The 24,341-nt window shown below is 36.4% G+C and overlaps 3 protein-coding genes and 1 long non-coding RNA gene across 8 annotated transcripts; 3 read left to right on the top strand and 1 right to left on the bottom strand.

Moving 5' to 3' along the window:
* Positions 1-562: 562 nt before the first annotated feature.
* LOC140003771 (zinc finger CCCH domain-containing protein 11-like) lies at positions 563-5,900 on the top strand. Its single transcript, XM_072052078.1, has 8 exons — positions 563-1,142; positions 1,267-1,351; positions 1,553-1,693; positions 1,978-2,078; positions 3,161-3,349; positions 3,448-3,578; positions 3,689-3,791; positions 5,296-5,900. Exons 1-8 carry the CDS (start codon positions 972-974, stop codon positions 5,482-5,484), a joined length of 1,110 nt encoding a protein of 369 aa, XP_071908179.1. The 5' UTR covers positions 563-971; the 3' UTR covers positions 5,485-5,900.
* A 262-nt stretch (positions 5,901-6,162) lies between these two features.
* Positions 6,163-11,872, bottom strand: LOC140008262 (uncharacterized). Of its 2 annotated transcripts, none has more exons than XR_011815658.1 (5): positions 11,585-11,862; positions 8,589-9,250; positions 7,784-7,882; positions 7,455-7,656; positions 6,163-6,759 (listed from the first exon to the last, which is right to left on the bottom strand). It is a non-coding gene; the product is annotated as an uncharacterized lncRNA (long non-coding RNA). The 2 variants fall into 2 exon arrangements; XR_011815657.1 differs by having other exon boundaries at positions 6,304-6,759; positions 7,455-7,532; positions 11,585-11,872.
* A 1,848-nt stretch (positions 11,873-13,720) lies between these two features.
* LOC140008170 (uncharacterized) lies at positions 13,721-14,239 on the top strand. Its single transcript, XM_072051728.1, has one exon. The coding sequence runs from the start codon at positions 13,721-13,723 to the stop codon at positions 14,237-14,239; it is 519 nt and encodes a 172-aa protein (XP_071907829.1).
* Positions 14,240-18,097: 3,858 nt separating this feature from the next.
* Positions 18,098-23,837, top strand: LOC113695805 (protein REVEILLE 8). Of its 4 annotated transcripts, none has more exons than XR_003449627.2 (10): positions 18,098-18,633; positions 19,300-19,357; positions 20,065-20,188; positions 20,280-20,435; positions 20,543-20,668; positions 21,387-21,496; positions 21,665-21,724; positions 22,640-22,755; positions 22,851-22,918; positions 23,312-23,837. XR_003449627.2 is itself a non-coding variant. In XM_027214964.2 (9 exons), the coding sequence occupies exons 1-8, from the start codon at positions 18,422-18,424 to the stop codon at positions 22,730-22,732; spliced, it is 939 nt and encodes a 312-aa protein (XP_027070765.2). In that variant the 5' UTR covers positions 18,098-18,421; the 3' UTR covers positions 22,733-22,755; positions 22,851-23,837. The 4 variants fall into 4 exon arrangements, 2 of the variants coding, with proteins under 2 accessions (XP_027070765.2, XP_027070766.2); XR_011815656.1 differs by having other exon boundaries at positions 23,307-23,837; XM_027214964.2 differs by having other exon boundaries at positions 22,851-23,837.
* Positions 23,838-24,341: the final 504 nt, after the last annotated feature.

Below are 24,341 nucleotides of genomic sequence, written 5' to 3'. Positions count from 1 at the left end.
TAATAATCTTTTAATGATGTGTGCTTGGTTAAATTAGAAAATACCAAATTGAGTTAACTTTTTAGCAACTGCTTTGGGTTTATAAAAAAAACTATTATTGTTTATATCTATATGAACTCAACCCAAAAAAATGGATTTGCTATTTTCCTTAAAACTGTAAAGTGATTGTGTTACACTCTTTTCTCTTTTTTTTTTTAAAAATAAAAGATCGAATAACATATTTAACATTGTTATTTTCTCGATATCCGTCATATAAAAAATTTTTCAACGCCTTAAAATTTTAAGATTTTTTTTTAAATAGAGATTTCGTATATTAAAATCGTTCGTGCGTCAAAATTTAGGTACCAAAATTATATATATATATATATATATATATATTTTTTAGATAGAGGTTTCGTATACTAAAACAGAGAAAGGTAACAAAATGAAATTTTATGCAAATTTTTCTTTGGACAATGACTTGAAAATAATAATAATTAGTCATGAAGGAGGAGAACGGTCCATGAAATTCTGTGATTCTTGCGGATGTTTATATCTGAGATGAGATTAAACACTTTAGTGTAGGGAAGGTGGGAAAAGGATAGATTAAATAAAAAGAGGGGGAAAAAAAGAAGCAAAAGAAGAGGGTAAATACTGAAGAGCAAACAACGTGCGCACCTTCTGGAAAGCAAACCCTTGTACAAGAACCACAATTGTCACCCTCGTTTTCTTTTTTAGTTTTTTTTTTTAATTCTTTTTCGGTTTTCACAGACACGGCTGAATGCTGAAGCATTTATCCCACTCCGTTCTCCGGCCACTCCCTGTCCTGCCAACCGGTGAAGCAGACAATTGCGACAGCTAAAAATAACAAGAGAAAAGCTGAGAACCCCACCTTCCCATGTACAATAGCAGGCGGGATTAAGAGGGATACTTTTATCAGTATAAATTAATTAACAAGCGGCGGAGGGATTGGATTTGGATGAAAATAAGAGATGCCTCCCAAGCAGCAATCAAAAACCGATTTAGCCAAGAAGCAGAAGGTAGTCGAGGACAAGACCTTCGGTCTCAAAAACAAGAACAAGTCCAAAAATGTCCAGAAATACGTTCAATCCCTTAAGCAATCCGTCCAGCCGAAACCTGACACCTCCAAAATCAACGCCAAGGTAATATTCTCCCCTTTCTCCCTCCTTCTCTCTCTGTGCTGTGTATCTTCAATTAAAGCTCGTATCTTTTAGGCACATTTTCTATCGTTAGTTGTAATCGACCATGATTTTCATTAAATAACAGAAAAAGAAGGAAGAAGAGAAGGCTAAAGAGAAGGAGCTGAATGATTTATTCAAAGTTGCTGTCAGTCAACCTAAAGTACCCGTTGGTAATTATCAAAATTGTCCTTTTTCCCTATGTTAATTCTAATGGTTTAAGTATCTCTGTGTAGTTTTTGTTGCTATTCAAAGTTTTGCTAAACAGAATAATCCTTTTGTAAAGGGTCTTCTTCTTTGGTTAATGTTTGTATAGAATTTGCGTCAGAATAAAAGTTAATTTGGGGTAACTTTCGTGATCACCTACAATGTAGGTGTTGATCCAAAATCAATATTGTGCGAGTATTTTAAGGTGGGGCAGTGTGCCAAGGGTTTTAAATGCAAGTTCTCACACGATTTGAATGTTCAAAGGAAGGGGGAGAAGATTGATATCTACAGCGACACGCGTGATCAAGGTAAACAAAAAAAATTTTACCCTCTGTTTGTAGGGACTTCTGGAAAAATTTTTCAAGAGAATTTTTAGCATACTCTTTGACCACCTTTTAAACTCTTCCAAATTAAGTGCTGCATTAATGTTTTTCGAGAACCTCTCCCAAAAGTCAAAATCTTTCAAAGGTTAACCTACTATATGCATGCTTTATCATAGCTCTAATCCCCCCTTCCCCATTTTCTCCTCCCTGGCCCTCGAACCTTTCGGTGGGGTTTGACTTATGTTCTACACTTTTCTTTGGGTTTGAAGGGAAAGAACAAGATACGATGGATGACTGGGATCAGGAGACATTGGAGAAGGTTGTGGAGTCGAAAAGTAACGAGTATAATAAAAATAAGCCTACTGATATAGTAAGTCCTTTAGTCCCATTGATGTGTTTACGTTGGTCCATAGTTTACATTTGAATGATGTTCTGAACTAGAACTATGATTTTCAACATTTTGCTTTTGATACAATTTCATTTTGTGTCCTGTTGATGCAAATTTTGTTGATTAATTAGTCTTTTCTTTTTTTGTATCCTTAAGTGGCATCACAGGTGGTTGAAAGTTTCTAATTTGATTTATTCGTCTTTTTATTATCATTTATCTGGATCAATGTTGTTATTGTTTGAAAAATACTCTTTTCCCGAAATATATTCTTGGTCTTTGTTGTAAGAGGGTTCTTATGCATTTGAAATTTTTTTTTTTTCATAAATCAGTCAAAACCTGCATGTCTTTGCAACAAATGCATGATAAAACTTATGTAATCCCGCTCTGAAAAGAAGGCTTGGTAGCAAGACCATGTTAAAACGGTTACTTCAGGTTAGGACGAAAATTTCAAGGAATGTTTAGACATGGAGAAATGTCTCCCCTCTAAATTGAAATAGGTGGTTTAGAAACTGGATTCACGCCAAAAGATTGAGATTTTTTGCAGTTGTTCAAGCATTGTGCAAATTGATGGCATTGGAAGAGCAAAGCATTGCATAGTTGGTAGTTATGTTCCTGTGTTGTTGTAGGATTCTACCAGTCCAAACCTGCAAAACTTTCATCATTTAAACTGTCTATGAGCAATGAAAATTTATCCTTTTGAGTTTATGTGTTCCAATTCCTGGTTGTTTGACTTAATGTGGATGTTTATAAGCTGATGTGGCAAGTCAAATATACTAGTTTTATTTGGTGCTGCTAGTCAGTTTTAATTAATGATGATGTTATCATAAACAACATTTTTTCAATTTGATGAGAGCTATAGGCTTGCCAAAAAGGATATCTCAAGATTTCTGGTTATTAGTTAGATACATAAATCCCAATCTGCAAGGGGGGATTTATTCCCGGTATATGCATTTTCCCAAGCTTTTCAAAATATAACTCCGTTTCTTTTTTCTCTATATTCCTTGGGTGACACATGGAACAGCAGATTGTAATAACTTATTTACTCATATCCAAACTATTGGCAGGTATGTAAATACTTTCTGGAAGCAGTGGAGAAAAAGCAATATGGTTGGTTTTGGGTGTGCCCAAATGGTGGTAAAGATTGCCATTACAGACATGCTCTTCCTCCTGGATATGTTCTAAAATCTCAGATCAAGGCTCTGATTGAGGAAGAAACTGAGAAAATATCTGTTGAAGAGGAGATTGAAGATCAGGTAAACTGGAAAGACCTTATTCCCATTCAGTTACAGGCTTTCCTGTTGCTATTTCAAGTTGGAATTATTCTTGACAAGTGTATGCCTTTCATAACCAGCGTGCAAAAGTAACGACTACAACTCCTATGACTCCTGAGCTTTTCATGCAATGGAAGAAGAAAAAGATGGAGGAAAGAGATGCTAGCTTAGCTGCTCAGGTGGCTGATAGGGCTAAAAATGATCGTATGAGGTATCACCCTTGGTTATACCCTCTTTTGTTGAGCATTGTTGCTTTTGTGGGTAGACAAACACTATAAGTACTGTAACTACTCGCTGAATGTCTGATTACCAATGCTGTAGTGGTCGCGAGCTGTTCCTGTCAGATGCTAGCTTGTTTGTGGATGATGTTGGGGCCTATGACCAGTACCAGAGACACGAAGAGCCAGATGTTCCTGAACAAAAGGTATGCTAAACTTGTCACCATGTTTTATTTTGTTGAGGCTACTTTGAAACTTCTTGTGTTCTGGCTGTCAAGCATGATCATTACTGGTACGGTTACTTCTTTGTCTCTGGATATAATTGTGCATCTTTGTCTGTGTGCTGCTGAGGTTGCATAGACGGAGGTTGGCATTGATAAAAATGTATGGTTCTGATAAGGTTTTTCACCCCCAAAGACATAGAAATGTGAAGTACAAACATGAAGCAAAGGTTTTTTCATCAAAGAGCACTTAGTTTTTAAAACCCCCCCCCCCTCCCCAACCCAAAAAAAAAACCCCCAAAAAAAAGGAACAAGCATGAAGTACTGCTGCAGCTAAAAGACTGTTTAGGGCTGGAAATTTTATTGGCATCCTTGATTGACAGATTACAAAAATTGCTTAATGAAGCACATGGTATGTACCCTACTGAAGTAGCTTCTATCTATTAGTTAACCACCTAAGGAAACAAATTGCAGTTAAACTTCCATTCTAAGACAACTTGAAGGACGACTTCGAAGATGCCCTGCGTTGAAAAGGAACTCAAGAAATGGGGGAACAATCAAAAAAGAAATGAGGAAATAATAGCTTATTCCTACCCATGTATATTCGCAGAAATAATTATCTAATTTCCTTCATTTATCATATCTTCCTTTTCTGGTTGTGGGCCTTACAGTGGCTTGTGATCTTGCTTTAGTGATGACCCAATCTATCCCTGTTGACCTTGCTTTGTATTGAAGGATTTGGGTAATTGGGTGGATTTGGATTTGAAATCCTTTGCCGAAATACCTTTTGTTGTTTGGATAACTTAACCCATATCTGGATTTGAAACACAGCAGCTGGAAGAGGGATTTTGAGAGCTAAAACTAATGAAATAGGTGTTATTTCAAATCCTTTCTTTCTTCCTTCCTCTCTAATTCAACTATTTTATGGCCCCTGCTACTTTCTTTGAGTTCAGACATGCGAACTTGTGTGATTGCTGGTGATGTCCATCCCCAGACGGCAAAAACAAAAGGGGCATATAGAGTAAGTGAAACAAAAATGATTATGAGGACCCTAAAATGCATTCAGGTGGATGCAAGTGTGTGGGTGAGAGAGTAGTGATGTTGTCTTCATGATTGTTACCACCTCCTGCATTGCTGGAAAAGAGAAGAAACAGAGGCATCCAGAGTAATCAGTTGCTTGGGGTTGGAGAATATAGAAAAGGGAATTATTCAATAATTGCCCCTAAATTTTATAAATTTTGTATTTTCACCCCAACTTGTGTTGATCTATATTAATTCTCACCTTGGTAAAACCTATGCCAAACAAAATATTCTGACTAATTAGAATTGCAAATCCATTCATTTGGAATTCTTCATTGAACTAAAATCCATCATTCCAAAGGACTATAAATGATTCTATGCTGTCCAAATGTGCGCTGTGGTTCACTTGTTTGTTCAAAAGTCTTATGGTTGCATTATTGACATTGTATACTATGATTGTCGCTTTTAGGGTGACAAAGTATCTACTACAGATGGACCAAGTTCTTCAACTTCAGTTGCTCAAGCTGCTGAAGTGCTTTCTGATGACAATGTTGATGACGATGATGATGACGACTTGGACGTGGATGAGTTGGATGAACTGGAAGCAAGCTTATCGAGAGCATCGCTTCAAATCAATGAACCAAGTGATAGAGTTTGATCTTTGTAAGAGGCAGAGTCTACATTCTACTAAAGCCAATAGTCTCTCATCTTTTGGTTGGGCTGGATATGGTTTTCACCTTCGTGGACTTTTATTCGATTTTGTTGTTATATCGAGGTTACGTTGGGTTTTGTCTGCCGGTTAACACAGATGGAGTACTTCGTACGATCAAATGGATCGGAGCTGTCCAGAAGAGATTTCTTTAGTCTCCTGAAAGTGTTTTCTTGGTTTTGCCTTCTCCGTTGGGGCAAGAGGAATTGGCTTACAACTTTGATAGGATGGAGCATGTGATAGTTAAATATCATCATTTGTTTCCCTTTTTTCGGTAGGAAAATGACTGTAATCTTGATACAGCCATCTGGTGACAAATCGATGGCCAAATTTTCAACCCTTAAATAATATGTCCTCATTCCGGATTCCCAGAAAAACAAGAAAATTTTTTATGGCTGCATCATCATTGACGACAAAAAGGAAAGGCAAATCTTCCACCAAAGGCCTCACTCATTACGTAGTTTTGATTATAATGTCCACTATCATCGTACCATTCTGCGCTCGCCGCACTTGATAATTTTTCTGTTTTCTTTACAGCAACTTCCAAAGTATAGAAAGTGCCCTGATACCAATCCACAAGAAAACCCGAAGACTTTCAGTACTCTCTCTCGTTGTTACAAGGTTGACGACAACAGAAACCTTAAGATGATTTATTTGAGAGATGTTATTGTCCTCTTTAAGTAATAGCAGAAACATGGGAGAGAACCCACATTTTTCAGGGTGCCGGACTCGTGAAAGAGTATGTTGCAGATGATGTTCGTTCACCAGTGATGAAAACTGTGACCCTAATCTGGTTAAACTTTGATCAATAATAACATTGGAGCGGAAAATATTGGTTACACAAGATGACGGACGTGATCATCCCGGGGTCCGATGTGATGATAGCCGTCTTTCTGCCATCATCCCTGGGGTGTTCCTGACCATCATGCCGAGCTAGCTAGCATAAAACCGTTTTAACACTATACCTTCCTCGTGATGCATGATACTAGGAAGTAGGAACAGTCTCTCCTTTACTGCATGCAACTACCAGTGCACCACAACTTTCCTATTCATCCTCTTGGTACTCTTGTATTCTGTATCAACTTTGGAACCATTCAGTCGAGAAGTTCATGATATACAAAAAATCTCAACCTTAACCTGGCCTTGCTGTGGAGGGAGCTGAGGCAACTGCTTCTTCTGGACTTTAGTAACTTCTTCAGTATGGGCCATTGAAGTCAGCTTATCCTTTACAATGAGGAAACATCATATCATAAGCAGATATGAGAGAACATAGAGATGCTTCATTAAAGAAACGTGCGGATGGATATTCTAAAAGCTTCAAAATTTATGTAGATGAATAAAACAGATGAAATCTGCAGAGATCAATATCTTTGAGAACAATAATTACCTGCATTTTGAAGAAAGTTTGGAGAAGAAACAAGTTGGAAAAATACTAGCAAACATATGTATACCTTTATACAGAATGGAAACTCATCATAAAGTATATACTACACTGAGCTTGCCTCAATTTTGTCATTGTTACAGAGATATCCTCTAGGATTTTCCAAAGCACACGAAAAACCTCTATCAATATTTATGGGGAATAACTTCTAGAATTATGCATACTTTAAATTATAATGTTCTTCCTATCAATTACCCTTGCAAAAAATATTAAACTAAACTTAATTCTCTCTAGAGAAAATATACTATGTAAGAGTTGCTCGGGTTAAAAATAAGTTAAATAGCAATTGATATGCTACAAACAAAGTTGCTTAAATCATGTGATAATAAATAAGTTCAAAAAAAGTTAAATGCTGATGATTAAGATGTCAATCTCACTCTTGTACTCTTATCTTACTCAGACTCGGGTACGAGAGTCCTGTGTACATGGGTACTCTAGTACAAGATGAAGAGTCCGTATAACATAGCTTCTACTATACCTGAGATACCTGCTTCCTAAAAGTGCTTAATCTCCAGAGGACTACTCAAACAAGTATCTCACAACCTGCACGCTCTACCTACAAGCAATCAAATTGGAGTATTCAATCAGGTCAATTGAACACACAATGCATAAAGTATAATGCACATGGATGCCATCCTTCAGAATATGAATAACTTCCAAGTGGTCTGCCATAAATCCACCTAAAAGAGACAATAATAACTTTGCTATTAGTTATGTTTTCTCAAATATAGGAGTCTTCATTGGTTGACCCCACCACCACCCACCCCCAGGAAAAAAAAAAAAGGTAGACAGCGTGTCACTGGTTACCTGAAGAGTGTCCCACACGTGTTCCAGAGCCAAGCAAGCTCAGTCGATTTCTGGGTTTTTCTACTTCCCGCAAGACATAAGCATTTCATCAAAAGGATCCTGAAAGCTATGCCAGTCAAAATGAGCAAACAGGCCAAAATGTTGTCCCTCAGGAAAAAAAGTAGAACGGAAAAAGGAATAAGACAAACTGAAAACATCAAGCAGGCAGGCACAAAGGGAGAGAAGAAGAAAAAGGACATGGACAGGAAAGCACATTAATTATTTCAGCTTCTAAATTTGTCTTGGGAGATTTTTCCTTACCAACAATCAGCAAAACCTACTTTGCGAACAAGTGCACGGAAAATTAAGAAGAAAAGATGGAAAACAAGTTATTTACAGTCATAGATGTAATAAGTGAGCAGGCACACAGAGATATACAGGAGACCAACAACATCTGAATCACCGATAATTAATCGTAATAATGAAGTGATTATTTGCAGGAGACCATATAACAAATTTCAATGCTACCCTGCTGAATTAAATAATATGAGCTTGACAAGTTGAAATTTTGACCTCAGACCCAATAATGGGAGTTTTTCCACCCCAAGGAAACATAAAAAGAGAAAGAAATCTCTCATACTGGTAAGGAGGGAAGTCATGCAATTCTCATGTTAAGTTTAAAAGAAAACAAGGAAGAAACATAAAATTAATGAAGTAATGCAAAAAGTCCCTCACAGATATTCTGCTTCAAATCATATTCATCAAACAACATGAGCAAGAGTTCAGACAAAATTTCCCAACAAGCAGGGCTGCTAGAAGGCATTACTTTATCTTCCAGTTTGGCAGACAGTAGTAAGTGATTGTTTTCTGCAAACAATGGTAGCCACCTAATCATACTTTCCACCAGGAAATCTTCCCTCTGTAATAGATAGTAAGACCACTAAACAATCAACTTTGGTTGGCAGTGACAATTCACTATGTAGACCGGATCAATCGAAACAATGTTGAAAAATGACTGGCCATAAACTAACTTTTCAATAGCAGACGCTAAAAATTTAAATAAGGTCAAACAAATTATGGAAAACAGTAGATTCACCATATTTACTCACAGAAGCTGCTGCATCAAGTTACATTTTACATGATCCTTTCCTGAACTCACTTACTGAATATGGATCATTACAGCATAAAGTTGTTTCTAAGTAGCGAACAAAGTCAAATGAATTCACTTGATTGGTGCAAGAATGGTATAGATCAAAAGTAACGTGACTATAAGAATAGCACCGCCAAGAGTGAAACTCTGACTGGTCCACAACTTGAGGTTTGACTTCTCTGTTCTCTTTATGGGATCAACTTCCTCAGACAGTGGGTAGTCAGAACGCCTGGGGTTCCAGCTCACATACTTGTCAGAAAACAGTGAAAACAGGGTCTTCTTCCCTCGCTTCCTGTAACTTGACCATGCCTTGTCCCAATCAGTTGAGAACTTGTCACCTAAATAATTAGGAGTACAATCAATGCTAAATTCTTCCTTGTAATTTTGCAGGCAGTTTAAGCATATGAAATGAGAAAAAATCTTAAACTTATCAATTCTACATGTACAAAGAGCGATTTCAAATTTTAGAAGACTTACAAGCTCTTGCACTTAAGAAGGTGTATAAGATTTTGTCCACCAACTTATGAATCAACTCTCCTCCAATAAAATGATAAAAGAAATTCTTATTAAATCTCTATCAATATATCTTTTTTCTTAATCTATGACTAAATGTCCCAAACTTCCAATGTTTCTCTTTGAAATAGCACTTTCCAAACCTTGGAAGTCTGCTTTTCCAACCACACACTCCAAGTATATATAGCAGGCATCTTAGTTTTCTTCCCAATAGTTCTTCACCAGTCTTAACATGTCCCGTGTCAGCTCAACCTGCAACCTGTCTACCATTCTATACTTAATTAAGAACACTAAAAGCAATTGAGCAATTAACATGTCCCATGTCAGCTCAGCACTGTTTTATACCTCTTTTTATTTATCTCCTAAGAAACACTCTTTTACCTGTAGCCATTAATTAAATCCTCTTAAGAATACAGCTCGATTACAATTGAGCAAAATCTTGAACCAATAAGCCACTACCAAAGAACCATCCAGTCTCCACATAACAACATAAATTCCTATATACGTGCGACTATATGCACTGTAAGTTACAGAGAAAATGGTACCAATCTAGATATGTAATCAGAAAAAAACATATCCTAACCTTTCATTATCATATCACGTACTGTTGGTAATAACCATGAGATAGTTTTCATTTATTCATAGAACTCACCAACAAGTTCATGAAACCATAACATGGCTGTAATACAGCATACTAATGATCTGTTCTTTAGCATGGTTTCAGATATGTATATATTCTTGCATGTATACTTCCATGATAGTTGTTAAATTTATCTGGACATGCTACTCTGGATCCTTGATTAGTTGGATTTAGCATACAATAGAAGAAAAGCCCATGCAACACATATCTCCGGGTGCTGATTTCAAACACACTCCAAGTTTGGATAAATCTGATACCATAGAAACAAGTGTGGCAGGCATAAACACGGAATTCACCTGACATATGGAAAGTGTTGTCTGCAGATACTCATATCAAATATATTTCAGTATCTAAGTTTCTGTTTAGTGATTCCATTTTCTAATTTAATGGCATCCTAACTTCATTACAATCAATAAATGACTTTATCTTCAAGACTATACAGGTTGATTCATTGCTTTGAGATCATCAACAAGGACGGACATTAACTTATAGTGTAAGCATTACAAGAACAAAGTACCCAGCTCCATATACTATTGAGAGAATTAGCTATACTGAAATATAAGAAGTGAAATTCCAAGATTGAGAAAAGGACTAGTAGAGAAAAAATGCCAAAAAAGTGAGATTTTATCAGATCATACATCTTTTAACCTACAACTAAGTTTAAAAATAACCAAATTTCCATTTCTTTCTTTTTTTTAGGGAAAAGGAAGGGATAGCAGAAGCACTAATTTACAAACTGAGATGACTTTGCACGACCATGAACTGCAAGGTCTTTTCAGCACCGTCTTGCGATAGAGTTGAGCAGACAAAAGAAGAAAAGAAAAGAAAAGGACAGACAATCAAAAGATGCCATCAGAAACATTTGAAATGCGTCATTAATTGGTCCGATTCCATAAACCAAATGAGTAAAGCAGAGATGTTGGTTGCAGCAAAACTTGATTAATTGCTTTTTGAACGGCCTAATGGACTGAACAACCAAGCTAATGCTTCATTTATTGAGACCTGTAAAGCTTAAAAGTATTCACAGACACTACTTAAAAGTCCACAGAATTTAGGAAAATATATTGCATTGAACTCCTAATAAACGGTATATACCCATCATGAATCGGGGCTTAACTACAAACTCGACCAGACCATACAGTAGAGATTCAAAAAATATATACTCCATTCTTTCTTTGATCCTTTCTTTCCTGTCTATCTGTTTGTTCCTACTTCCAAGTAATGGCCAATACAGAGAGAAAATTATGGTGACCTTTCTACGTGGGCACTGACAATCCAACAGGCCAAAACCTTTTATGAACCCCCTCCGTCAAGAACATATCGAATTTAGTCTCCCCATTTAGCAAAAGGTCCTTTTTTTTCAGAAAGGCCTGTGGGAATGGTGAGAATCGAACATTCATTTAAGAGGAAATTAAAAAGGTCCTTAACCACCGGGGCCTAAAAACTTGATAAACAAATACGCTTGCGCCAAAAGCACATCGAAGTTATAAGACTGTATATGTTAGAAAGATAAAAGTACCTCCATTTCTGTCGTCGTCGTCGTTGTTCCCATTTTGCTGGGGCTGTCGTTTGGAGTCTTTTCTTGAGCAATATGGTATAAAACTGAAAGCGTTTCTGTTTCTTGAATCAGGCCTTAAAGTGTATGATGAAATGCTTCCATATGCAAGTCGAATATCCATTCGGTATCTTTTTCTTCACCGGGAACTCAAGGCTTCAAAACTCACCAATCGCGCTTTTGCTATCAGTGAGAGTAGATTATTTTCAGCGTTGCAGAGACGAAACGATAATCCCTCTCTCCCTCGGAGATTTTTTTCTCTCTCTTGCTTTTTCCCCCTTAACTGCAATTGGGATGAGTCGAAATTACATGTCTTGTCCCTGAATTTCTAGTGACTTTTGAGGTTTCTTCTCCTGGTCGAAATTAATATCAGAAACCTCGCCCAAGGTTTCTTCTAATATCACTTGGCGCCCTTGAAGTTTTGAAAATATCACTTACCTCTCCTGATAATTGTCAAAAAAAAAAAAACTATATTAGCTCACACTTGATACGTAATTCACATATCAAATAAATAAAAAATAAAACTTTAAAAAATAAAAAACAAAAATCGCTTTCTTCTTTTTCTCCCTCTTCTAACATTCTCTCTTACTCATTTTTTGGATAACTGTGCAACTTTTTATTTGTAAATTATAGTAAATTGAATTCTATTTATCTTTTATTTTTTGTTATTGCAATATGTGAGGTTTGATTTCTTTATCATTTTGATTTGATTTTTATAATGAGCAGTACAATTTAAAAGTTTAGGCACATGTTAAAAATAAGTTCGAAAAAAATATAGATTCATAAGAAATTAATTTTAAGTATATAAAGTTAAATTTGTGTTCGAGTATTTCTTTGTAAATATCTTTTTATTTTTAAATTTATATTTTTATGAACTGTAGCACATTGTGATGTGGTAGTATTACTAAAGATTGTTTTTAGGTGATAATTTTCTTGGAATAAATAAAGTGGTTTTGGAGTGTTTTTATTTAGCAAACAAAATGGCAATTATGAATTTTTAAAATTTTGTTACACAAATAACAAAAGTAATGGAAGCGAGTGATATTTTTAAAATTTTGGAGGTGTTAGGTGATATTCAAAGAAATCTCAATGGAGGTTTATGATATTTTTCCTTGTCAATTTGGTGCTTTAACTTCTAACTATTAGATAATTGAAATGGTAAAGATAAATGCTAATCCTATATTATTTTTGGGTGTTTTTTCAAAAATAGTGTATGTAAAAAATCTGTCACTCAAGTCATTTATTGGGTATTTTTAAAAATTAAAATTTTATTGAAATGTTTTTAAATTTTTTAAAAACTTCTTATCACAACCACTCACCACCACCTCCACCTATGACTACCTCTCATCTTTCCTCCATAGTCCTCTTCTCTTTTCATTTCTTTTCTCTTCTTCGTCCCCTCATTTTTCCTTTCTTATCCACTATTTTCTTCTTTCTCGTTCGTCGCAACCAAATTCAATTGCGAGAGGGATGAGGAGGAAAAAGAAAGAAAGAGAGGAAGGACGGAGAAAGAAGAAGAAGGAGAAATGAGAAAGAGAGTAGGGAAGGGGACAATGGTGGTAGTAATAGGTGTCTATTGCTGATTGGTGGTATGTGGTGGTAAAAAAAGGAATAGGAGGTATGATTTGATTTTTTTTTTATTAAGCGTATTTTCAAAACTTGAAAGGTGTTTGGAGTATTTTTTATGTTCCCTTTGAAATGTGTCATAGTAGATTTCTGAAATAAAAACAAGTATATCAAAAAACATAATGTAACTTATATAGAACCCTGTGCTTATTTCGAGGACGGTTTGGTCTATTTCACCCTGGGTCGCAGTCGATCTCGACGGAGTGTTTCTCTTGGTTTGCTTCTACATCATCGGTCTCGGCAAATCATATCCGAACAATTACTCCATATTTAATTTTGCGGTGCATCTGACAGGCACGGAATAAGGCACGTTTTGAGGGGACTAGAATAGATCCGCAGAGGATAGTTTGGACAGTGGGGAGTCTGGTTGAGGAGTTAGGCAGGGCAAAAGCCTTTTCCCTAGAGCATTTCAAGGGTGACTCAGACGATCCATGGGCACTATTGGCTACTTGGAGGCCGAGGGTAACGAGACACATGGTGACGTTGTGGTTACCGTCACCGGAGGGTGCGGTCAAGTTGAATACGGACGCCAGTATGACAAGAGAGAAGATATCAGGGGGCGGCCTGCTACTGGACCATGAGGGTAAATTGATCTTTGCATTCTACAAAGAGTTCGGAGACGTTAATGTGCTGACTACTAAGAGTTTGGCTTTGTTGCACGGTTTGCTCTTCTGTGACAGAGGTTGGGTTCAACGGTTATTAGTGGAGGTGGATTCGGCGGGATTGGTCCAGTTGCTAGACTCGGGGGCCTTGGCGAAATGGCCGTTATGTAACTCATTATGGCGGATTCGGGGCCTACTACAAAGCTTCAATGCTACAGCGAAACACATATTCAGAGAGGCGAACACCGCGGCATATAAATTAGCAACGATGGGCTCCCAGGATGATTTTTTCAGCACGTCACTCCAGTACCTCCCGCGGGAGATTATGGTTACTTTGCTTTTGGATAGTAGGGGAGTCCCAGTTGTTCGTACTCAATGTAGAAGGGAGTAGCCCTCTTGCTGTTCCTTGGAACTAAGGTTGACTGTAACTCTTTGTAATCTGCCAGTCTAGTAATGAAATAAACAATTTTGATTAAAAAAAAACCTAATATAGAACCCTCAATTCTCAGCTTGGTTGGCTTTGTGGTTTTGGTATGGTTTTTTCTTTTGATTTTTTGTCAATTATTTTAAGAATTGATCTTTCCTATACTGACGATGTATTCACGATCAGTATTGGATGAATGAATTTGACTTTTAACTTTTGTATACGTGTTATGAATTTAACAGTGATAGTGTATGCATTGTCAATATATATATAATTTACTCTTATTTTAAATTATACACATATAGTGTAGTGTGTATCATTCATACTTATATACTAGTGTGAATACTCGTGCTACGCACGGAGCTGATATTATAAAAAAATGAAAATAAAAGGGTGAATTTAAAAAGGTTAAAAAATCGTACCAATACAATTAATTTATAATATCTATCTAACAATAGTTTGAAATATGATGTAATGTGTATATCATTCAAAACTATCTTTTTTTGGAAGATAGATCCTAAAAAAATAATAGAAATTTATATTAGAAAATGAATGATATATGAATAAAAATGAATATGAATAAATATTGTTAAAATGAAATACTTACAAATACTACGCATTCGATTTGATAATCTTGCATAAAGGTGCGAACAATTTTCACACCAATCAACTTTTAGTACGAAAGCCAAAATCGTTGCAGTGCACGTTTCGTTTTCTAAACAAATGTTTGGTAATAAATATTTTTTAATTATAAAAACGTAACATTATATTAAAATAGCATACAAATGAGCATTTATCTTTAATTATGAAGTAAAAAATATTTAAAATATAAATAACAAAGTATAAACGGTTTATGAAGTAAATAGTGGGAATATTTTAAATTTTAAAATTGATTGGTGATAGGGTTGGTTATAACCCACTACTTGGGGTCAGAATCTAGTCCTAATTTGTTCTGTTGTTTCTTGATCATGTTGTGTGATTCCGAATTAAAATTGTATTAAAATAGCATGTGAATGAGCATTTGTCTTTAATTAATGATAAAAAAGATTTAAAGTATAAATAAATATAAAAGTATAAAAAGGATTTAAAGTATAAATATATTTAACGATTTATGAAATAGATTATGAGAAAGTTTTAAATTTTAAATTTGACTGGTGATAGGATTGGTTATAACCCACTACTTTTTATGTATTAAAATAAATACAAAAATCAAGACAAAAATCTATAACCCACTACTTGTTCTGTTTTTGGGATTTTTTTTAGGATTAAATATAGTAAACCCCTTAACTTTAAATTTAGCTGCACTTTACTCCCCTAACTTTACATTCAGTTGTACTTTACATTTAGTTGCACATTTGTAATTTTTTTGAAACGTGATTGTAATTTGCAAAGTTCATTTGTAGGGGTGGTTATAGGGTTAATTTCTTGATAAATATATCTTAATTATAAAAATGTAACATTGTATTAAAATAGCATATGAATGAGCATTTGTTTTTAATTAATAAATAAAAAGGATTTAAAGTATAAATAACAAAGAATAAATGGTTTATGAAGTAGATAGTGGGAATGTTTTAAATTTTAAGTTTGATTGGTCATAGTTTTGGTTATAACCCACTACTTTTTATGTATTAAAATAAATACAAAAATTTAAAAAAAATGAGAAGTTTAGAAGCGATTGAAAGGATCTATGCTAAAAACTCCTTCTGCAATACACATAGATATAGATATAGATTTCAAAATATACCACGGGTTCTCTAAATTGGGAGATACCTAATTACCTATCATTAAATGCTAGTCCTGCCATTCAAAGAATAAGGAAAATAAAATAATCAAGTCAAAAACCACAAGGATGGAAAAACTGAAGTAATTCTTCCCTTGTCTTAATGAGATTGTATGGTTGACAATAACCAGCAGAAAAGTTATCATTTTCTTGATGATCAAATTCCTAATTTAACTAAACAGACAATAGTGTGAATTGTGAAAGCATGTGAAATGGGGAAAAAGAAGCAGGTGATGATTTTGATTTTGATTTTGATGGAGCCTTGGGTCTCACCTCACCAGTTGCTGGGATTCAAAGGTTGGGTCAATTCCTTGTTGCGGCACATTTAACCCAACCCCGTGTGCCCGCAGTTGGGGGGTGGACAAGTAAAGAAGACGTTGATAAAGTTGAGTGGATCATCTGCTGCCACCTGTCATTTCCTCTCCTGTAAAGTCCAAGAAGCAACTGCTCTGCCCCCAGGGCCCTCCTTGGTGAACTGGTCTGCCAGGCCCGATCATCCACCACACATGATTAAGTGCATTCGTAGCCGTTCGAATCCGAGGATCCAACAGACAATGGCCCCCCAATTCTGGCGCAGGAAAATGGGGCTGTTGGCATTTTCTTTCTGTTTTTGGTGAACGCGCAACGTCACAGGAGTGTCAGTTTAACCAACACACTTGGGAATTGCTAGGAGCATTGGCCAAGCAACTGCTCGTAGTCATTTACTTACAATTTGTTTATTGATTCGTACATGACACGACATCATATGACCATGGAATGCGTGGACTGAATTGATGCACACGTAGCATCAAGAAATCACGAAATGGGCCCACCGACTTTTTAAGTGTGCTCCTCTGCCTTCCCGATTGCTCGCTACAACTTCACAATTCATCGGCGGCGCTGGCATGCAAATTGTGAAATTGGTCGATGGTGAGAGATCGGGTAGGGGCGACCGCAGGAGCAAAGCTTTGCGGGCGCTCTTATGAATTTTGTTTGTGACCCACCACGTGTATCTTCTCCAAGCTATGTTTCATGCTGCGACTCTGACAGATGAACTCCGACTCGCAAAATCTATTAATAGCATCACTTTATTTCAGATTTAGATATCAAAGCGATTATTGATTTGATTTATGATCGCAGTATTTAAGCACGTTTTTCTTTAATTATCTGATTATAACATTATGATTTTTTCAAAAAAAAAAAAAACTACTATTAAACATGTTTATTGACGTAACAAATTAATGTATTGATTTTTTGGCCAAAATAAATGTTGAACTTAGAAAAAGATTTTATTTATTTTTTAATTTTTATGAGATTATGAGAACTCAGATCGAGAACTCAGATCGAGAGAGAGTTCTCTCTCTCTTTTTTTTGTTTTAAATCACGAAGTGTTCGGTTAAAAGTGACTTTTTATGACTTGACGTTTTATTAACCTAAATTTAATTTCAAATGAACACGCATCCTCTTATACTCTTTTTCAGATAGAAAATAAGGACCAGTTTTATTTTATTTTTGTAAAATCCTAAGAACTCAATTCAAGATTGACTTGCCTAAATTCTTATGATTTGATATTTCATTAATTCAAATCTAATATTAAATGGACACATGTCTCTCACTTCGATATAAAATAAAATTTGATGGAATAGCAGATCACATGAACTCTAGTTCTGATACTATTCACAATCTAAAAATCTACAAATACTCACGCATTGGAGGTTTCCATACTTTTATCTACCAAACCAATCGTCTATGAGCTTGAATTGGCTTGGCCGTGAACCATCCACGAGCCACTAATGGGATTTGTTTGGATTGTAAATTATTTGAAATATTTTTACTATAATACTTTTTATAATGTAATGTATGTGAGATAAAAAAATAATTAAAAAGATAAAAAATTATATTAAAAATTATAATAATGATATAAACAAATATATTTGGAGAAATAACCCACCGTCCAATCAAATTGTAAAGTCTCTCCGAGTATGTAGAGAACGGTCCGTAAGGGCATGTGTTTTGCCTTGGTTTGAAATTTATTTCACACACAACAAAAATACGCCTTCCATAGGTTGATGTTGACTGGCTAAACGAGTGAATGACACGTCGAAGTTTCATCCACTTGACGGGCGCATAGAATTCTTTCCTCCGGAGGCTGAATGTGAAAGTAAAAGCTAAGGAAGCCGATTAATCGCAGGAGCATTGAGAAAGTGACACGATTAATTGACTGGCCTCAAATCATCGAACCTTTGCATTCACAAGAAAACCGCCCTTGCCAACGCCTTCTCTCTATCTTTCTCTGCATCATCTTAGTACCGTTTTCTGATTAGAGTGCTAATTAATACAAAGTGCAGTACATTTTGTTTGGCTGTGGTGAAATCTTTATAGGGTGCGGTATGAATTCCACCCCGACGACGACGATGACGATGACGACGTCGTCCGATCCCCAGTCCATGCCCAACTCAGCAACTCCAACCGCTACCGCCACGAACACCGACGCTTACGGGTGCGGGTCTGGCAAGAAGATCCGAAAACCCTACACCATAACCAAGTCCCGAGAGAGCTGGACCGAAGAAGAGCACGACAAGTTCCTGGAAGCTCTTCAACTGTAAACATCCTCTCCCTTGCACTTCCATATGTCAGTACTACCACATCTTGCTCACGCTCTCTTTCTCTCTTCTTCTTCTTTTTTTTTTTTTTTTTGGTGTTTGAGTCTCCATCTTAATTTTAATTGGAAAAAAATGAGTTGGTTCCTTTACGAATTTTTAACGATATTTTACTTTATTTTCGGCTCTTGCTTATTAATACTAAGATAACCATTGCAACTGCGAACTGCTTATAGATTCGCTCAAATGCTAACTTCTTAGATATGGAGTGGAATTACAGGCTAGATGGAGTTTGGTTTATTCTATTTATGCGTTCAATTTGTGAAACATACCAAAAAATTGAAAAATTTTGCTGAAAAAACATTAGCCTTACTGTTAGGGAGACAGCCCCCATAAATGGGCATAGCTCCATAGGATATAATTGGCTTTCTGCGAATCAATGAGGAAGACTTTCGTAGCTGAAGATTAGTCAGCTCGATTTATTGATTGGCAGAGCATTGCATTAAACTAAAAGAAGAGCATTTTTTTTTCTTCCAAAATCATTCCTGACGTCTCTGCTTGGCGTCCTACAGTTCTTGTTACCAAGATTTTCTTTTTTGAACCCTGCAAGCAGGGCAACTAGCTAGGGAAGTAATAGTGTTGATTACTTTTCTTTCTGGGTGATTTAGGTTTGACAGGGATTGGAAGAAAATTGAAGATTTTGTGGGTTCGAAGACTGTAATTCAGGTGTCTATTTCACCTGCCAAAGGCAGATCTTTCACCTTGTATTCTTCTTTTCATTGTGCATTTTCTAGAAACTTTTGTACGCTTTGGTAATTTTATACGGTGTACGGAATTTAGGTTTTTCTGTCCATGTGCGATAAATAAAAACCATTAAGATATTGATACTTGCAGCCTTTGATTGGCTAGCATACTGCAGAGATATTTGGCATAATGACACCGTGGAGACTGAGTGAACCATGGTAGGGCCTTGGATTTGTGATATCAGAATAACATGTTGTGTATGACAGGGAATCTTTTTGTCATACACACACCTTTTACTTTGTTTGATTGCTACTAGCTGATTTTTGGTCCCAATCCTGTAATGAAAATACCAATGCGCCATAGGTGATCTTCTAGTGTGCAAAGTTTCTCTTTTCATTCCTGATCCTACACACACACACATGTATGTTTGTATTTTGTTGACATACACTTAACCCTGTACCTTAAATTTGCTACTGCAACCCCCTTGTGGTATTTATTGATCCTTTTTTTTAGGTTATTTTGGAGTTTTAGAGGCCTCTTTACTGACCATGAAATTATTGTTTGAATTCTCTGAATCTATCGTTTATATCAAATTTAGGTGCTAATTTCTATTGCATGACCTTTTCCCATATTTCGTTACCATTCAGTTCTTTGTAATAGTTAATTGACGTCATAGTCTGTTTATACAGATCCGCAGCCATGCCCAGAAATACTTTTTAAAGGTGCAAAAGAATGGGACAATAGCACATGTGCCTCCCCCACGGCCTAAGCGCAAAGCTGCTCATCCTTACCCTCAGAAGGCTCCCAAAAATGGTCTGACCGCGAGATGATAGATTTTTCTTTTGTAGAAGTTTTGAGAACATTTATGAAATTCTGATTTGTATTTCCTCCAAAATGTTTTCAGTTTTAGTTCCTGTACAAGCTTCCATTGCTTATCCTTCTTCAGTGAATCCTCTTGCACCTGGATATCCTACATGGGATGATGCTTCTGTGATCGCAAGTGCTCAATCAAGTGGAATGCTGCCTTCCCAAGATGAGTACAGTCTTCATGGAGCCGAAGGCATGCACAACGTCTTATACTGTTAATCTTCCATATTAATCTATCTGAAAAAATTCACTAGAGGGAACTTTCTGCGATTATTGTGACATATTACATTACTGATTCAGCTGATATTGGATCAAAGGGAGCTACAAGGATTACAAACAGCTATATCACTGGTGTTGGGAGTTCTAGTAAAACGCTTCCAGCTTCTGAATTACCAAAACAGGGAAAGCAAGGTTCACTTCTTCATGGTAATAACTTTATACAATTCCCAGATTTGCTTACTGAGTTCTGCTGCAGCATTTTAAAGTTTTAATATTTGCTAACTCGGGAAAAGTGCTGTCTGCGAGATCTAGCTTTTGCCTTTGTTATAGCATCATGATGCAATTGCTGTTGTCTGGGAGAAATTTTATTTTTGACCAAACATTAGACTGATGCAGAAAAGTTCTAATTGATATTGCAGCTTGTCCTTTTTAGCTGATGTTTACATGGTTTTCTGTAGAGAACCTTTATGATTGTTTTTGTATTAATTGAAAAGCAACAAGGCACATTCCTTGTGATCATGCATCTTTGTATCTATGCATGTATGTCTGAGCAGACAGACAACAATTTCTTGCTTGCTTGAAGGGGAAAACTAGTTGGAATCTTCCCCCTCCATGTACGTCCTTAATCACTCTATCAAAAACTGAAGCCATTCTGGAACAGTTTTAGATGAATTTTACTTGGGCAAATGATTAGTGGAACTGTAGTCCGCTTTTTATGTTGCTTTGTTTATTCTGTTTTGAGATTGCATGATTGTTTTAGTACTGATGCCTACCTGGGTACTTTAGGCTATGGCACAATAGATGATCTATGACATAGGAAAACTGTCATCTCCAAGTCTCTCTGTGTTCTCTGTGTAGAACTCGTTCTGTCTTTGGTTTGTTTTGGAACAAGAGTGAGATTACCAATTAATATTTTTGTTTACAGGTATACCAGACTTTGCTGAAGTTTATAGCTTCATTGGCAGTGTCTTTGATCCTACTGCTGAGGGTCATGTGCAGAAGCTCAAGGAGATGGATCCAATAAATTTTGAGACTGTAAGTTTAATAAAAACCTTGTGTATTTCCTCGCTTTCTTGGCCTGCCAATTTTTTTTCTTTCTTTAAAAAAAAACTTCTCTCTTTTCTTCTGTTGTCTCGTTGCTGGTATGATGTGGATTTTGGTAACGGTGAGTTGGGTGAATTGTCCCGTTCTCTGGATATGCAGGTTTTGCTGTTGATGAGAAATCTTACCATCAATTTGTCCAGCCCTGATTTTGAACCAGTTGTAAGTATTATATTTTGTGAAATATCACAGCATACTGGTGTTTCATTCATCTTATGTTTTGCGAATGCTGCATATCTTTGGTAGTTTTAAGGTCGAAAATGGATACCAAGCAATTCCATTTGCACTACTGTGTCTGGAATTCCATTAACATCCGAACACAGTTTATATTATTATTCCGCTCAAGAATGCATGGTATACTGATTTTGGCGTGTCTAGTGTTCATTGTGTGCGGGGGCATTTTGAAATCCAATGGAAAGTTGTTATGCTGCAATGCATATTAATTAGAGTACAATGAAGAGAATGAAAAAACTTGCTGTTTTCCATTGGCGAGGAAAATTTGGCCTTGATTCTGTCTTATTAAATTAACAACTTTTTCACGAGAGGCATGATGTGAGAGATACAGAGGCCATCAGTCATTGGCTCACTAAGTTCTTTTAGTTCATGGCTTGTGCTGTCTTCGGCAATTGTTTACTTGGTTATGTAGTCAAGACGGAGGTGTCTAGCCATATCAACCTTTTTTAGTCAAGACTGCTTTGTATGTTTTTAAGTAATATCAGCCATGAATGCTGCCACTTTGGTACACTTGGAGTTATGATCCACAGGCTAAGGACCAGTCCTTGTATACATGGTTGAACGAAGTCCTAGGACGATGGATTTAGGTGACTGAGGGTTCTTTGCATTTCAGAAACAAGACATGAACACAATATGGAGATATATTTGCTAGGAAACTCTCATGATTTGATTGATAACAATATGCTTTATAGATCCATAATTTGTAGGTGGTACCTTTTAAAGCAGAATTAAACTGGAATGCTGGTCCTTAGACTTTGTGTCCTTGGACACAGCTTTTGCAGTCATGTGTTTTCCAGTTTTTGGTTTTGTTGGTCACCGTAGACAGTTTTATGATTTGTGCAGAGAACTGTTCTTTCATCATATGATGTTAATACAAAATGCATGGGGGTTGCTGCCGGCAATTTGGTCAAGAACCCAGCCTATCTACCATGTTGAATATCATGGTGGTATTTATATTGGTAATATTGCAAGTCCTTTTCTTTAATCAGTTATCCTATGTCATTTCAGTTCCCCTTGGTCACAGCAGCTAAATTTTTTGTCACTTTTTGTACAGCAATATAGGGGAAAACGCTGCACCTGTTCTGAAATGCTACACTCTGAGAGAATTGAGGCTTTTTGAAGGTTAGAGTGAATAATTCTCCAGAGGTAGAACTATTTGAGATGATTACCAGATGGAAACTATGTACATATCTCTGATCTCCAGACCAGATATGATCTTGTGATTCAAAGGAAGAATTTACAATTTCTCTATAGTGTACGGTTAGAACTTGTATAGCCTTTAGTGCATTGCAGTCTCAATTTTGTGCAGCAAAAGAATCCTATACTGGGGTAGCTTCTTTAGGGTGCGAGTTATTGTAGTCTTTGAGATATAGAAATGTGAAGGTAGAAGTGATTCTTGATTGCTTCAGGAGTAATGCGAATATTTAATTTCAATTTGCTCTGCGCTCGATCATGGCACTATGGAATTTAGCCGCTGATAGTAAAATTTTGCTTCATGTAACGTTTGAAGTGCAGGAGATATGTCAGCTGTCCTCTGATTACAGTCGGAGCCAAGTTTAGCTTATTGGGAAGTGCTCTTCATGGCGTATGATTCTTCTCTGTGAAAGTGGCTTCGGTGGAGGATTTGGAAAATATTTCCTACCCGTAATCTGTATCCGCAGTTCTTCTGGTTTTTGGCAGTTTGGATGGTAGCAGTGATGTGGGGAGCGCGAATGGAGATAACAAGAGAACAGTTGAAGGATGTTATTCTGTAGTTCCTTCAGCTGCAAAGTTAATTAAACCTTCCTGTGAACAGAAGTAAACCTTTCTGGTACGGGGAGCAGGAAGAGCAAGCATCTCATGTAACTCTGGCTTTCATACAGATGCAGCTCTACATACACAGGTTTTTTTGGGGCATTTGTAAACTTGACAGTAATTAATTGGTCGTGTAAAGTGTTAGTAAATTCAAGAAGTCACCCTCCAAAATCCGGTGAGTTCCTTATTCGTATTTAGTTTGTCTGGCCAAAGTTGGCCCTCGTTGATATAATATAAATCTTGCTCATCTCTTCTCTAGGGAGAAAATTTACAGAGGCATTTTACTTCCATTCCAAGTGTGTTAAATCTAATTTAAACCGACACAAAATTTAGGCTAGTAAAAGTCTCTGTCTAGGCCTTCGACAACCGTAGAAAATGAAAAATTGCAAAACAAATCTCTCTCTGTGGTGAAACAGATAAATAAAGGCAGCTCATGTCAATCAATTTATTCGATGCATAACAGAAACCCTCACGTGAAATCAGGTCGAAAGATGCTACAATTCCTGCGCTTGCAAACAAGCTCAAGGAAGCCGGAAAGGTTCTTGACAACCTAACCGCAAAAGAAAAAGAGAAAAAAAGGTTCTTGACAAACTTGTAGGTGATTACTCGGATCATCACCTTCCAAAACGGTCCAAGTCAGGAGATGTTGTTACAGAGGATTCTTCAACAATCGTGGCATCTCAGCTAAAACTTTCAGATATATTGTAATATGCCCATAGAATAAGCTACACTACTTTCGCACCACCAGAAT

Source organism: Coffea arabica, chromosome 6c, assembly GCF_036785885.1.
Source record: "Coffea arabica cultivar ET-39 chromosome 6c, Coffea Arabica ET-39 HiFi, whole genome shotgun sequence".
Lineage (NCBI taxonomy): Eukaryota > Viridiplantae > Streptophyta > Magnoliopsida > Gentianales > Rubiaceae > Coffea > Coffea arabica.
This window is presented reverse-complemented; position numbering and strand designations above follow the sequence as displayed.